This window comes from Lontra canadensis, unplaced genomic scaffold, assembly GCF_010015895.1.
Source record: "Lontra canadensis isolate GAN:19392208 unplaced genomic scaffold, GSC_riverotter_1.0 scaffold171, whole genome shotgun sequence".
Taxonomy (NCBI): Eukaryota; Metazoa; Chordata; class Mammalia; order Carnivora; family Mustelidae; genus Lontra; species Lontra canadensis.
The window spans coordinates 414,598-429,674 of NW_022631165.1; the positions used below are offsets into that span (position 1 = coordinate 414,598).

Consider the following 15,077-nt stretch of genomic DNA (forward strand, 5'->3'; position numbering starts at 1 on the left):
GTGAACGAATGAGAGGGCGCACGAGCTGGGGGAGGATCTGGAGGGGGAGGAGGGAAAGGGAGAGGCTGACCCCCCACGGAGCAGGGAGCCCGGCACGGGGCTCGATCGCAGGACCCCCAGATCGTGACCTGAGCAGACACGAACCGGCTGAGACACCCAGGCACCACCTCTGTGCTGTTTTAGAAATTTTGCTTGCTTCATAGGACTCTGATGTTTACTTCCGTTTTCTTTCAAAAGCTGTATTTTTGCACCTCTCTATTCAGATCTGTCATCTCTCCATAACTCATTTTTGTGTGGGGTGTGAGGTTGGGGTCGTTTCCCAAATGAGTCTGCAGTGGACTCAGCCTCAGCTTTGAGTGGGTTCCTCCTTCCCTCACTGTCTGGTGTCCCCGTGGGCCTGGGAGGCCGCCGAGTGTGTGTGGGCCTGGGGCTGGGCTGCGCGGCCTCTTCTGTCTGCCCGTCCTCGGGTCAGTGCTACACAGGCTCTGACTCCAGCGCGTTGTAGGTCGGACTGCGTGTACGTAACCCTCCAGTCCTCTTCTTCAAGGCTGTGTTGGTGCCTTCGGCCCTTTGCCTTTCCCTGGGGGCTTTAGAATGCACGTGTTGGTTTCTGGACAAAGAAGTCCGCAGGGACTCCGGTGAGGGTGGTCCCGATACAGTTCAGTGGGGGGAATCGGCGTCTTCTCTGTGCATCGGTCTTCCAGTCTTGGGGCAGAGTATCTCGCTCCATTTATTTGTACTTTTTGTTTGTTTTCACTTAATTCTTTTTTAGAGACAGAACGGGGAGGGGAGGGACAGAGGGAGAGAGAATCTCGAGCAGGCTGTACACGCAGAGGGGAGCCTGACGTGGGGTCGATCTCCTGACCCTGAGATCAAGACCCGAGCTGAAGTCGGGCGCTCAGCCACCTGAGCCACCAGACGCCCTCATTTATGTGTGTGTGAACGTATTTACGGGTGTGCCTTTAAGGATGGTGAGAAGTAAGGGCTCATCCCTACTTCAGCTCGCTCAGACTCCATTGCTTCTGAAAGCGGGTACGGGTAGGACCGTGGAGGTTGTCCTTGGTGGCTTCAGGACCGCTCCCTGGAGGCGCGCATTGTGGGTAGGAAATTGGAACTTGGTCCGTCAGCCACGTTGGTCTACAGTACACACACGGATCCAGTTCCCGTCCCTCACTGCCTGGTGACAGTCACTGGGCCCTCTGAGGCCCCCTTTCCCCTTCTGAGAGGGGCAGCTCTCAGATTCTCAGCACCGGCGGAGTTGCTGATGGCAGCACGGCCGTTTTCTGTTGCCCCTGGTGGAGCCCTGAGCCCCCGCCTTTGGCTCAGCCTCTGCCAGTTCCAGGCGTGCCCAGGCATCTCCCTGGCCCCGTGACCCTGTGCCCCGGAAGCTGGGTGTAGAGGAGTGCGTGATCTCCCTCTCAGGAGGAGGACAGGTGCTAGCAAGCCCTTGACGTTCCCTGGTTGGAGTCTGCTCTTCTGAATTTTACATCGTAGCGGAAGTCTCACACCCACGCTGGCCGGCAGCTCCAGGAAGAAGCATGGGGTGCACTCGCAGGAGACGGGCCTGTGTCTGCTGTGAATGCCTGATGTGTGGAGTTGCTGAGCAAATTGGGATGTGCTGGAAGTGTACAACGAACCCCAGATTTCAAAGACTTGTTATGAAATAAAGAATATCGAATATGTGCCCGGGTGGCTCAGTCCGGGAGGCGTCTGCCTTCAGCTCAGGCCATCATCCCAGGGTCCTAGGATCGAGCCTCACATTGGGCTCCTGGCTCACTGGGGAGCCTGCTTCTCCCTCTGCCCCTCCCCCATGCTCATGCTCTCTCTCTGTCAAATAAATAAATAAAAATCTTTAAAAAACAAAATAGGGAATATAAAATCGTGCCTCTGAAGTGATATTTTGGATACATTGGAGTAAGTTAAAATACATTATTAAAATCCGTTTCACCTGTCCATTTACTGCTTTCGAACATGGCAGCTAGAACATTCGAACTCGGACATGTGGCCAGTGGCGCATTCTGCCGGAAGTACCGTCACACCCTCAGTTCTGCGCCCACAAGTCACAGCGTGTCACTTGTGTTTTGCCTTTGCAGATCGCAGCTGCACAGCCAGTCTGTCGTCACGGTGATAGGTGGTGAGGAGCATTTTGAGGACTATGGCGAGGGCAGCGAGGCGGAGCTGTCCCTGGAGACCCTCTGCAACGGGGAGCATGGCTGCAGAGACCCCGCTTTCCCTACCCCCAGGTAAAGCAGCCCTGCACCGCTGGGGGTGTGTGCATGTATGGACACGTGTGTACGTGTGTGTGTGTGAGGGAACACTTCAGTTAATTAACAGCATGGTTGCCACGTTTTATATTCAGTCTCTTGTAGCTGCAAGTTTGTGCCCCCTGGTCAGCCTCTGCGGGTGGCGTTAGCGTCAGAGATGCTATCTTTCAATTCATTTCCTTCTAATGGTCTGGGGAGTTCTGGCTGCCTGAGCTGAAGGGTGAGGCCTTCGCTCATGGGGCTGGGTCCTGCCAGCTCGCCTTCCTCGTAGGGCTTCTCTCGTGTCCACACGAGGGGCTGTGCGCCTGGCCGCCCGTCGCTGGTGACTGGCCCATCTGAGGCCGTTCCTGCCCCGACAGGCGAAACTCCTGCCTGTCTCAGCAGCCGGTGTGGGTCAGTCCCCTCTCTCCTCGGTGGCCTGCTCTTGAAACCCTCCCCTTTGCTGACAGCAGAAGCGGAGTATCTCTGAACCCGCATCCGCGTGACCCTTCCTTTACCCAGACGGTTGCCTGCCCCAGAGGACCCACCGGCCTGGGAGGGGGCCTCTGTGGCACGTCTCTGGGAGTTGGCGTGAGTGACACGCGTGAGTGCTTTTAGCAGCTCTCCTTGGTGGCGTCGACGCGGAGGCGAGGCCTGGGAGCTGCTGCACGGTGTCTGTCCAGCTTGGTAGTCTTTCTTGTCTGCTTAGTCTGTGCCTCTCACGCGGTCTCTCACGTTTTCCGTCTCAGGTGGGACTTCCACACCACCAGTGACATTTCCCCTCAGCCTGTCCTTCCGTGGAACTCCACACGGGCTTGCAAAAGCCGGCAGGCCCTAACGCCCCCGGGACACGGCCGCCTCTCTGCCTTCATCTTCCTGTAGGCGCCCACCAGTGCCCTGAAAGTCCACTGAGACTAGGTCACAGGGAGGCAAATAGAACCCCGAGTTTCTAACGAAGGTCTGAGCGACGACAGAGTTAACGCTGACGCCTCACGCACGCACCGTGTCTGAGGCTGCCGGGCTTCGGAGCGGTTACGGAAGTAGCTCCAGTCCCGGAACTGAGACTCCCTCGTGCTTTGCCCTCCCGGTGATGTGTTTCGGACAAAGGAGAAAGTAGTGTGTCCGGCCATTTACTTGTTAGAGAAGCTTTTTTGTTTTACGATGAAGCCCAGGGGCCCCACCTGTTTCCTCTGAGCACCTGACCAGGAAGGAGCAGGTGTGTGGCCAGGTCCCCTGCTGCTCGAGCTGGTGCGTGTCACCGGGCCTGGAGGTGATGTTGGGGGAGGTGGGCTCCCGGCAGTCGAAGGAAAGAGCCAGAATCCTGCACAGACGGGCAGCTGACCGCATGCTTCTGTCCGGCCCCTCCGTGGAATGGCCGACAGCCTGGGGGTGCGCACTGTGTCCTGAGCGGACACTTCTGTCTCTCTAGCACCGACCCGCTGGCCGCAAAGCTGCACTGCATCCTCACTGACGAGGCTTTTGAGTTTTACTGTAGCCAGTGCCACAAGCAGATCAACCGCCTCGAGGACCTTTCTGCTCGCCTCAGTGATCTCGAACAGAATAGGTAACGGTCTGGTGCCTAGCCGTGCTCGTTGTTCATGCGGAGGGAGGGTCTGGGTCGCCGCACTCCGGCCGGTGGCTCTGGCCACAGGTGCCACTGCCACCGGAAGACGAGTGCGCCGATGGCAGGACTCTTCCTCCACCCTGCCCCCCGGCCCGCATGAGCTGAGCCTGTGTCCGGTGCACTCTGCCCTCCTCGCCCTGTGTGCATGCCTCCGTCCAAGCCGCCGCTTCTGGTCCCGTGGGAGCAAACTGGCTTCACGCACTGTGTGTCCCTCGTGAAGAAATCCAGGGTGTGACAGTGTCTGCACCCGGAAGGAGGTACTCTCCTCGTTTTACTGCAAGATTTCCTTAACTGAGAGTCACATGAAAGGGCTTTGTGAAATTTAAAGTAACATTTGGTCCTTAGAAACTAATTTGTCGAGGTCCCTGGGTGGCTTCGTTTGTTGAGAATCTGACTCCTGAATTTGGAGACGGTCATGATCTCAGGATTGGGAGATCAAGCCCCATGTCAGGCTCCACACTCTGCATGGGGTCTGCTTGGGATTCTCTCTCTCCCTCTCTCTGCCGCTTCCACAGCTCATGCCCTCTGGCTCTCCAAAAAACCCCAAAAAACAGATTTGTAAACAGCTTTCAGGAGTGTATGTTTAAATCACGTAAGCCTTTCCATGAGCCTTTTGGTTGTTTTTTTTCTTTTTAAGATTTTTTATTTTTGCGGCCTCTCTACAGCCAACTTGGGGCTCAAACTCCTAACCCCAAGATCAAGAGTCACATGCTCTGCTGACTGAGCCAGCCACGTGTCCCCTGGACCCTTTTCTGTAAGGCTGCCTCAGACTCTGTTACCAGAATACCCAGCTTTGCTACCCTGTTTTTCGATGGGTACCCAGGAGCCAGCATGTGCCTGCTGCCCCCGGCCTTGGTCGGTCCCCATTCTTTCCCTCTTCCCCGTCTCCCAGCTCTGGGTTGTGTCTGAGTGTTTGCCTGCCTCTCCATCCTCCATCCCCAGCCCTACTCAGGTCAGCGCTCCAGAAGGAGACGGTTCCTCTTGCTGGCTCCCCACAGCTTGACACACTCCAGTTAAAGAGACTGGGTCTGAGGGGTGTGTCCATGTTCACGTGTCTGAGCTTGTCGTTGATGTAGCTTCTTGTGTGGCAGGCCCCGTGCCACGCAGCGCCAGCCCAGCAGAGGGGGTGCGGGGTCCACGGAGAGCTCACACGCTGGCCAGGCCAGGATGCTAGGTGTTGATCAGGGCTGTGTGCTCCTGGGTGGCAGTCTGGAGTGGCTTCCTGGAAGAGGGGCCCAGTGCCGCTGCAGATTACAGAACGTGTGGCAGAAAGGCCAGCCATCCTGACGGTTGCAGTGTGTTTGGAGGAGTTGTCTTCCGCAGACTGCTCCCCTGTCTTGAGGAGCCTGCAGCCAAGGCCAGCTCAGTCTCCCTGGCGGGTCGCTGTGGCCGGCTGTCCGGCTGTACCCGTACACCTGCCTGTTGTCCGGTGGAGCCCCTTTCTCGGGTTCTGGGCGACACCCGCAGCACAGGCTGCAGCCCAGCACGCGCCCAGTCGAGTGGCGAAGGTTCTGTGTGGCCAGTTGGCAGCTTCCTGAGGGGGCCGGGGGGGTCCCAGTGGCACGGACAGCACCTAGCCTTCTGGGGACGTCAGAGACCTGCTGGCCTCTATCACAGGGAAAACCGTTCTTTCACGTCACGTAGCGTGTGTTTAGCCGGGTGTGCTCTGGGAAGGCCCCTCCACCTGGCCTCCCATCCGGAGACCTGCTGTCCTGCTGTTGGGCGTTCGAGTACAGGAATGCCTTGTCTGTGTTTGAGAGTAAGCACAAAGACGTGGGTCCGTTCTCTCATTTCTGGAGTGGTCTTTACTGTGCTGAGAGCCTGCCTCGGCACGGCCACGGTCGCCTCTGTCAGGCCTCTTGAGGGGGAGCCTGAGATGCGGCCCCGTGTAGCTGGCAAGTTCTGTGGGGCCTTGTGCCCAGTCTCAGCCATTCCCTGAGGAAGACCCAGTCAAGGTGGGTTCATGGCCATTAAAGTCATCACTGGAATCTCACAACACAGCTGTGGGGAAATTTATCCCAAACACTGAAGCGAAGAAGACCTACATCTTGCTTGTTGGTTTCCTTGGAATTGTCATGAAATAAATGTATTTGGTTTTGGCTTGTGGCTGGTAAAAGGTGATTCAGTCCCAACTGTGTCTGGAAGCTTTGAAGTCAAACATATTTTTCTTTCTTTCTTTCTTTCTTTCCTTCCTTCCTTCCTTTCTTTTTAAGATTTTATTTCTTTGAGAGAGAATGAGAGTGCGCACAAGCAAGGGGAACAGCAGAGGGAGAAACAGGCTCCCCGCTGAGCAGAGAGCCTGATGTGAGGCTGGATCCCAGGACCCCTGAGATCGTGACCTGAGCCGAAGGCAGACGCTTAACCCACTTAGCTGCCCAGGCGTTCCTGTCAAATATATGTTCTACCCAGTGAACCTCAAAACATGCCTATAGTGGTGATTCTGTTTTCCAGATACCTGGGAGCCTCTATAGAAAGATTTGCTTCGTAAAAGTTAGTAAGAATATTAAGAAATCAAGAGTATAAAGCCTATTTTCAAATTACAAACCTCAAAACCGGGCTGGCGGTGCAGTCTGTGCGAGGTCGCTATGTACCCTGACTTCCGTGACACTCGGAGGAAGTCAGCCAGGAGAGGGGAGCACACGGTGGTTCGCACGAGGAGGTTTAACGAAGAGCAGCCGCACGTGGGGACTGTGACGAGACGCTGGCCGCTGAGAGTGAAGGGGGCTCGCCCCAACAGCGGTTCTGAGGGGCAGCTGCCGCTGGCGGGGGGCTCGCCTGCTCCCCACACTGGGGGACGTGGTGGGAGCCTACCTTCTAGAACGTGGTGGAAGTCTGCCCTCTGGCTGCCAGAAAGCCTCACTAGGAAGGGCCTCAGTAGAGGCGCTCTGAGAGGGAACCCCCGGTGGAGCTGTGAGGACGGCCGCACAGGATCTGGGCCCCGACGGACCAGATGTCCCTGAGGACAAGAGGACAGGTAGACACGTGGACACGTGGGAGTCCTCCAGCACCCTCTACTGGTAGAAACTGCAGAGGAGGAATTGGAAAGGGGCCCGGATCCATTTCTACGGAACAAGTAGGAAGGAGTCGAGGTGGGAGGCGGCGTAACCGACTCCGCCGCTCCTTCCCTGGCCTGAGCCTCGAGGGAGTCGCGGTGTGTCGGACAGGTCCGGCGGAAGGGAGGCGCGCCGCGGCCGGTTCCGGTGCTGGAGACCCGGCTGCCGCTCGTGGGCGGGGCCCGTGGCTTAGCGGTCGCATTGGAAGATAAAACTAGGGGACGCCTGGCTGGCTCAGTCGGCGAGGTGACTGCCTTCGGCTCCGGTCACCATCTCAGGTCCCGGATGAGCCCCGCATCGGGCTCCCTGCTCAGCAGAGAGTCTGCTTCTCCCTCTCCCTCTGCCCCGTGCTGTCTCACCCACGCTCGCCACCCGTCTCTCCTGCAAATAAGTAAATAAAATCTTAAAACAACAACAACTCTGGACTTCAGAAGTGAGCGATAAGGTAAGTTCGGCCCTTTTGGCCACAGCAGATGTTCCGTTAGCCAGACGACATGTGGTTGACCGTACTTACTGCCCGGAAGTGGCCGCAGAAAGGGCCTCCAGGTCGCCGCCGGGCAGGACTTTGGACCCTGTGGTTTCAGTGCCCAAGTCAAAGCTTGATGACAGAACTTTCGTGTCACCAACAGGCCTGTGTCCCATTTTGTGTGGAGGCCGCTGATGGCCAAGTGATGGGAGGGGGTGTGTTTGGGGCGTGGCAGCTGCCGGCAGCTCGACCCGTGCGGCGGACTGGTGGGTGCGGTGCTGGACTCGGCCTCTGAGCTGAGATCTGGTCGTGGCTCCGTCCGGGATTTCTGTGGGAGTAGAGTAATGTGACTTGCCTTGGCCTTGGCAAGGCCCCGAGATTGCTCCCGTGTCCCCGAGTGCTTTGCTGAGCAGGCCTTTCTGTGCATGGTGCTGGTCTTGGGGGCAGGCGCTGCCTGCCTGTGAACATGCCCCCCACCCCGTATCTCTTCAGCCTGAGTTTCCTGTTTCCTCCCATTCCTCCCTGTCTGTTCTCTGACATGATTTTCCTGTTTATTTTGATTTTGCACAGTCCAGCGAAGCGGCTCTCCAGCAGGAAGGTGGCAAGGTAGGAGACCTTCGTTACTCACTGAGCTGTCCTTCAGAGACGTGTCACTGACCACAGCTCTTTACAAACGTGTTTGAAAATACCATTCTCCAAAGTACTTTCTGACCCCTTTGGAAGTCACTTGTCGCGGTTGGGACTGAAAATAATTCTCAGGGGTGAGTACTGGAAAGAATCGGCGCCGCTGTGAGCAGACCCGGGCCTGCGGTGGGGAGGTTTGTGCTGAAGGCTTCCGGCACGGCACCCTTCTTACCGCGTCTTCGCCGTGAGGTCCGGGCCGGGCTGGCGGCGTCCCCGGGCGTCTGCTGTCCAGTAGCCCACGGTAGCATCTGCAAGGGTCATGGCGGAGCCCAGGTCTGGGTTCTGGGTCGGCCTCCTCCAGCGGCTCTGCTCCTCCCCGGCTCTCCAAGTTGAGGAGGAGGGGGAGGACGCATGCCTAACGCCGCGTTTCTGAAGAACACGCTTTTGTGGCCGTTTCTGCACTTTCCAGCTCGGGGTCCACCTGTTGGCTTCCTGCAGGGAGAGACGGCGGCACGCGGGTACCCGCCCCGCCAGGCTGGCTGTGGGCACGGTTTCCGCAGGGCTTGTCCGGTGACCGCGTCCTTCACAGGATGCCGCGGGACGCTCATTTATGTCCTTTCTCAGACACGTCTTCTCCCGGAGGCAGTGATGGCTGTGGTATCGCTGCTGGTCTCGCCTTCTCACCGTGCCCCTGCGCCCCTGCGCACAGCACCCCCCGGCCTGCGGCCCCTGCGTGCGTGCCGGGACTTGTTTCCCCACTTGTCGCTTCGCTCCCGGATCCTTCTTAACGTTTCTCATCTACGGTTCTTGTCCACTTGTCTTCTTACTCCTCCTTAAGAAAAGAGGTGCCCCTGAGATAATATTTTTAAATTTTTTATTCTTTAAAGATTTTACTTGAGAGAGAGAGAGAGAGAGAGAGAGTAAGAACATGAGCAGGGTGAGGGACAGAGAGAAGCAGGCTCTCCACTGAACAGGGAGCCCAACACGGGGCTCGACCCCGGGACTCCAGGATTGTGATGGAGCCAAAGGCAGACGCTTAACCGACTGAGCCACCCAGGCGCCCTGGAGATACATTTCTTGTTTTTTGTTGTTGTTGTTGTTGTTCTTTTGTTTTTTGTTTTTAATATTTTATTTATTTGACAGGGAGAGAGAGAGAGAGATCACAAGTAGGCAGAGAGGCAGGCAGAGAGGGGGAAGCAGGCTCCCCCTGAGCAGGGAACCCGATGTGGGGCTCAGTCCCAGGACCCCGAGATCATGTCCTGAGCCGAAGGCAGAGGCTTAAGCCACTGAGCTCCCCAGGCGCCCTGGAGATACATTTCTGAGACCTTGCTGGCTGCTTTCCTCCCATCTTTTGTCTCGGTGTAGAATTCTGGCTTGGGAACGGAGGGTTCCCAAGCTTTGCGGGAACCACTCAGCACCTTCCAGCACTAGGGCTGCTGCCTGGACCCTGAGGTTTGCTGGTTGTCTTTGTGACCTTTTCTCCAGAAGCTTTTCACATGTCTTCTCTGCCCCTGAAGTTCAGACTCTCCACGATGAGTCTTGTGAGTCCTTCTTCCCGTTACTTATGGTGGCAGAGTGACAGATCGTTTCCACCCTTCGTCCCGGGGACCTTTCTCGAGCTGTTGATAGGGTTGTCTGTCCCCCATCCTCCCTCTGGAGCTCCTGGGTGTGGCCTTGACCACCTCATCCTTGCTGCCCCCACACCGGTCCACTCTGGCTCCTCCTTTGACGAGCCACAAGCTTTTTCTCCCCACCTCTTCCCTGTGCCCTTGTCTGTCTTGTGCAAGTTCTCCCTCGCAGCCATGCTGCCGGCGCCGCTCACAGCACAGAGGTTGCTCGCGGCTGCTGGCGGGTGTGTGGTGTAGACAGCCTCGCTGCCTTCTGGTCTCCCGGAGAGGAATCGGGCCTGGCTGTCGGCCTTCAGGGATCCGTGCTGGGCTGTGGGTGGGTGTGCGTGCTGTCTGTGAGCTGTGGTCTCGAACCCTCCTGTGCGGTCTCAGGTGGCGGCTGCAGCCCTCCTGCCCCTTCCCTACACCTCCTCTCTTGTGTGTGGCGTGTGAGCCTCCTGCTGTTCTCTGTAGTCCTAGGGGCGTAGGACCCAGCGGAAGTGAAGGTCGTCCACCCTCCTCTGCACTCGTTCTCACCATCCCCCTTTAGAGGGCATCGGACTCCAGGGAACATGATGTTTGTTCCAGACCCCGCGGGGATTGCACGTTTGGCATTGTTTGCCTCCTCCCCCCACCCGTGTTCCACCCCACAGACGCTACAGGGGCTGAGATGAGGGAAGGTAAGAACCTCCGCCCATCCTCCCACGTCGAGGATGTGGCCGGGCCCTGTGGCCCTGGGTCCGTGCTGCCTCCGCTGTTGCCCGCTCCTTGGAAACAGCCTCTGAGAATGTGAGCTCCCCTTTGCAGATACACTTTGGCGTGAAAAAGCCCAGTCTGTAGGTGTCTGTAGTTACGGTTCACACACAGCCTGTTCTCCAGACTGTACGCACACGCACACGCACGCACGCACACACGGTTGTGATCTGCTGCCGTGTTGCACTTAAAACCGGCACTAGAATTCTAAGGAAACTCCAAATCCGTGGTACTTTACTCTTCACGGTGACTCAGGCCTTTGCACACTGCCCTGTCATAGGACCATGGAGTTCGCAACCACCGGCTCTGGCCTCTGTGACCTGGCTGTGTGCTTCCTGCACGTGGGCGTGGCTGTGGGGTCAGCTTGCGTGTGAGGACCTGGAGGCAGCACAGAGCTGGCCTCAGGCCGGGCGGGGTAAGGGCAGTGCCAGCGGGACTGCCACAGGGCAGAGGGCATTCTTGGTGCATCAGACGTCTCCCATGGCACCTTCTCCTGCTGGGTCTCCTGAGGGAGGGTGGGTTGACGTGAAAGAGGCACTCCCCCTCAGCATGTGCCTGAAGTGGCCACATGCTAGCTGCCCCCTTCCTGTCCCGTGTCCAGCCCTTGGGAGGCCATGAGCTTCTGGAAGGAGCTCAGGATGGGGTGACGGGTCAGACTGTGGCTCCTCTGCAGGGTGGTCTTTGGTGCCCCAGCACTGACGTCAGGAGCTTTTGGTGGGACCTAAGTCATGGGTGTTTGAAACAGCAACTGGACAGAAACAGGATGACCTTTTGGGTTCAGTCCACCCAGGACACATTCAGGGGTAAAGACAGCCGCCTTTTTTTTCCCCTTCGAACATTTCTGGAAGAAATTTGAGGAATGCACAAGCTCAGTCAATACTAAAAAGAAAACAGAACTTCATATGTTTAATAACAGATTTTCACGTGATGGACACCTTCTGTGTAATTTTAGTAGTGTTTTACTGAATTCTTACTCTGCGTTACGTCTTTCACAGGAGCTGTTTCTGTGTGTAATCTCGTCGACTCCTCCTCCTAGCTTGTGACCCCCGTCTCGTGGGAAAGTAGGGCTCAGGAGGAGGAGCGGCTGTGTCAAGGACACACAGCTCTGAACATGAGTCTGCTCAGTTTGGAGCCTTGGTCGGCACAGGGGACACGCTGCTGGCGCTCCGGGCCAGTGCTCTGAGAGCTTTAGGTGCAGCTGGTGAGAGCTGCTGGAGTGTCCGCCAACAAGACTCTCTAGGGGGACGGCACACATGTGTTTGCTGAGCACCTGCTAGGGGGCCAGGGGCTGAGGAACCAAGGCAGGAGTTCTGAAGGCGTCGAGGGGGCTTTCACAGGCCCGTGGGAGCTCCCGATGTGGCCCGTGGGGCTGGGCCCTTGGACCTGTTGCCGCAGAGGATGGTTGGGTCTGTGCACCTTCCCAGGCTTGACCCCTGAGAAGCCCTGGGTGAGACCCTGGTCTCTCCCTGTCCCTGCCACGAGGAGTAGGTTTGCACGTGTGGGTGGCGCTGCATCTGGAAGTCAGGATCCTGAAGTAATGTTGCACGGGCCCGTGGCAGAAGAGGAGATGATTTCCTATCACAGGGGAACGAAGTCGTGTTTTATTACTGAGGACAAAGTACCTTCACCCATTTGCTGCCAGGGAGGGAGGCCGAGAGGTCGGGTTCCAGAGAGCAGCAGGGACTCGTTCTGCCCCTTGGGCAGCAGCGTCCTGCCGGGACCCTGCTGGCAGAGACCTGGGCCCGTGCTGTGGGTTCTGGTTCTCAGATGGGCCTGGAAACCCCCATGTTCCCAGAACTCGTGATCGCGCCTCTGGCCGCTCTGCTGGAGGTCATTCTCTGGACTGGCCTCTTGTTTCTTCTCTTCAGGAACCTGCACCAGTCAGCAGCCCTGACCATGGACACCCTGCAGGACCCAGCCCCGGACCCAGTGGAGTGCATGGAGGAGGACATTGCGGATAAGGTGGGCCTCGGGGTGCAGGCTGGAGGGAGGGCCCCTACTGAGAACAACCAGGTCTCAGGGCGCTTGGGGGGCTGCCGCATCAGGGTGCAGGCCACATGGGGTGCGGGCTTGGCTGAGGGGCAGTGGTGGTGCCATCGGGGGTGATTAGATCCTCTGCCAGTCCTGGCATTGTCCGGTGGCAGGGGTGGAAGGGAATATTTCCTGCTGTGTGTGGAGAGGGAGCTGAGAGGTCAGATGTTGCCTGTATTTGTCTGTGGGCCCATCTGGGCGCACTGACGCTCAGAGACGCCCTTCACCTGGCCCGTGGAGGCAGGCTCTTAGGGTTTCAGGGTGGTGATCACAGAGCCAGACTACTGTGGCAGTTCCCAGAGAGGCCGTGTGGGCTGGGTTCCTTGGGGCAGGGCGGCTTTGCTGTGGAAGCAACCCCAAGTTTCTCGAGGGCCTGCTCAGCAGGAGATGAGAAGGGGTGGGAGTACACCCCTACCTCCTCCCATCCCCCCCGTGCTCACCTCCTCCCATCCCCCCCCCCTTCTCCCCCCCCCCCCACCCCCCCCCGTGCTCACCCCCTCCCGTTCCCCACCCCGTGCTCACCTCCTCCCATCCCCCCCGTGCTCACCTCCTCCCATCCCCCCTGTGCTCACCCCCTCCCGTTCCCCACCCCGTGCTCACCTTCTGTTCCCACCCCACCCCCGTGCCCACCTCCTCCATGAACAAGGTGGACCCAGCTCTAGCCTAGTGGACACTGCCTTCTAAACAGTGGGCTGGGAATGCAGGCTCTCTTGCCTCTGGACTCTGAGGCCACTGTGTCACTCCCAAGGTTGTCTTTCTGGAGAAGCGGGTGTCGGAGCTGGAGAAGGACACTGCTGCCAACGGGGAGCAACACAGCCGGCTGAGGCAGGAGAACCTCCAGCTTGTGCACAGGTGAGGCAGGAGGGTCTCTGTGATCGTGGTCACTTGTCTGTGTGAGAGCCTGGCCCTCGCAGCCCTCTGCACCTCCCAGAGCAGGGTCTCCGTTGCCACAGGTGTGGCTCCCATCTGGAGCTGTCCCTCCAGTGGCTGCTGGGAGCCAGCACGGGACACCTCCAAGTCAGCACGTTCCCCTGCATCTCATCAGGCCGCAGAGGAAAGAGCAAGGGGAGGCGCCTCCTCAGCTCTCAGGCCCTGTGAGGCCGGCAGCCACACCACCCGCACCGAGCACGTGGTAGAGGCCAGCCTCTGAGGTGGCAGAGGCCGCCTGGGGAGAGGGGACTGGGACCCTCTGATGGGGGCCTCAGCTCTTGTCCCTGATCCTGAGAACCCATCGTGACTCCGACATGCCTGGAGACGGACTTGTTGCTCCATGCCGATGGCTGTGTTTGAGGCATGGGCATCCTCTCCTTTCCCTCTACTGTGTTCTGTGGGCCATCGTGCCCGCTGTTGGAGCCAGCAGGTGGGGACTGTGAGGGCGGGGCCTCCAGAGCCCCCTGCCCCTGGGCGTGGGCCCAGCCCTGGAAGCACGCAAGCCCTTGCAGCAGAGGTGGAAGTAGAGTGGCAGCTGCTGGGTGACGGGATGCACAGCCTGGCCCAGTCGGGCCCCGTGCTGCGGAGGGCAGTGCTGACATCTCTGAGGGAGAGGCATGACCTGCCCCGCCCCCCCGGCGGCCGTCTGTGTCCCGGATGGCTTGTGCCGCATATGCCCAGCTGAAGGCAGCACGTTTCCGGGCGGCGTAGGGGCTTGGCTCGGGAGCCGCAGCTCTCTGGGCTGTGTGCGCAGGCAGCTGGGTGTGCGGGGACGCGGACTGAGAGTGGGGAGGCCCCAGGGGCGTGAAGCAGGATCAGTGCTGCACTCCGGGACTTCGGGCAAGGGCCCTTCCCCTCGCAGCCTCCGCAGGCTTGCCCCTGACCCGGGCAGCAGGGCTGGTCACAGGCCCCGTGCACTCACTCGACTCCTGCCGTGATGCTCCATCCTGGATGGCACGCACTCCCTGACCTCGCTCTGGTGTTGGGCGGGCAGTCTGCTCTTGGGAGGCTGGGAGTTAGAGTGGGTCGGTCCTGCAGGCGCCCCCCGCATGCCACGAGCACAGTTGTATCAGGTCCTCTGTGCAGCCAAGAGCCTGGGCTGGACCCTGCACCCGGCCCAGGCTCCCCCAGCGGGGCCGGCCCGCGTGGTCCTGCTGCCCAGCTGAGGGCGGGCCCAGCGTGCTCGCGGAGGGGCTCCGGGGATGTTTGTCCCCCTGCCTGTCCGTGTCCAGGGAAACCTGGCTGGGCCAGCACTCCTCTTTCTCCAGCTGCCTGGTGAGGCTCCGTCTGGTCTGACGGCCCTACCAGTTACCCGCGTATGGAGTGGAGAGTCCACGGCCTTTGCCCAACAGCCTGCCGTGTCCAAGCCTGTGGGTGTTTCTTGGGCTGTTTCCTGCGTTCTCCTAAAATCAACATGTTTCTGCTGCTTCTTGAGGGTTCCTCATGTTCACGGTGTCTCTGGCCTGCTGCGTGGCTGCTGCCTTCTACCGGCGTCCCAGCGGCCCCACACGGTTCTCATGCTTGCGGTTTGTTCATCTGGTTGTTTTAAGATGACTGATTTTAGAGGGAGGGAGAGAGCCCGAGTGTGCCTGAGCAGGGGTGCGGCCGAGAGAGAATCGTCAAGGCGGCGCCTCACCGACTGCAGAGCCCGACGTGGGGCTCCATCCCAGCACCCTGAGCTCACGACGGAGCCGCAACCCAGAGTCCGACGCCTAATCAGCTGGGCCCCCAGGCGCCCCCCGTGCT

The 15,077-nt window shown here is 58.9% G+C and overlaps 1 protein-coding gene across 3 annotated transcripts in view; it reads left to right on the forward strand.

The window, feature by feature from the left end:
• The window catches only part of RAB11FIP3 (RAB11 family interacting protein 3), a 77,014-nt gene that overhangs the window by 55,382 nt on the left and 6,555 nt on the right, over window positions 1-15,077 (forward strand). Inside the window, exons 5-9 of one of the 3 annotated variants that reach the window (XM_032845884.1) lie at window positions 2,094-2,243; window positions 3,673-3,807; window positions 7,957-7,992; window positions 12,239-12,332; window positions 13,150-13,253. In XM_032845884.1, coding sequence (XP_032701775.1) covers window positions 2,094-2,243; window positions 3,673-3,807; window positions 7,957-7,992; window positions 12,239-12,332; window positions 13,150-13,253 — 519 coding nt within the window. The remainder of the gene's footprint in view (window positions 1-2,093; window positions 2,244-3,672; window positions 3,808-7,956; window positions 7,993-12,238; window positions 12,333-13,149; window positions 13,254-15,077) is intronic. The other 2 variants (XM_032845885.1, XM_032845886.1) reach the window with 2 other exon arrangements.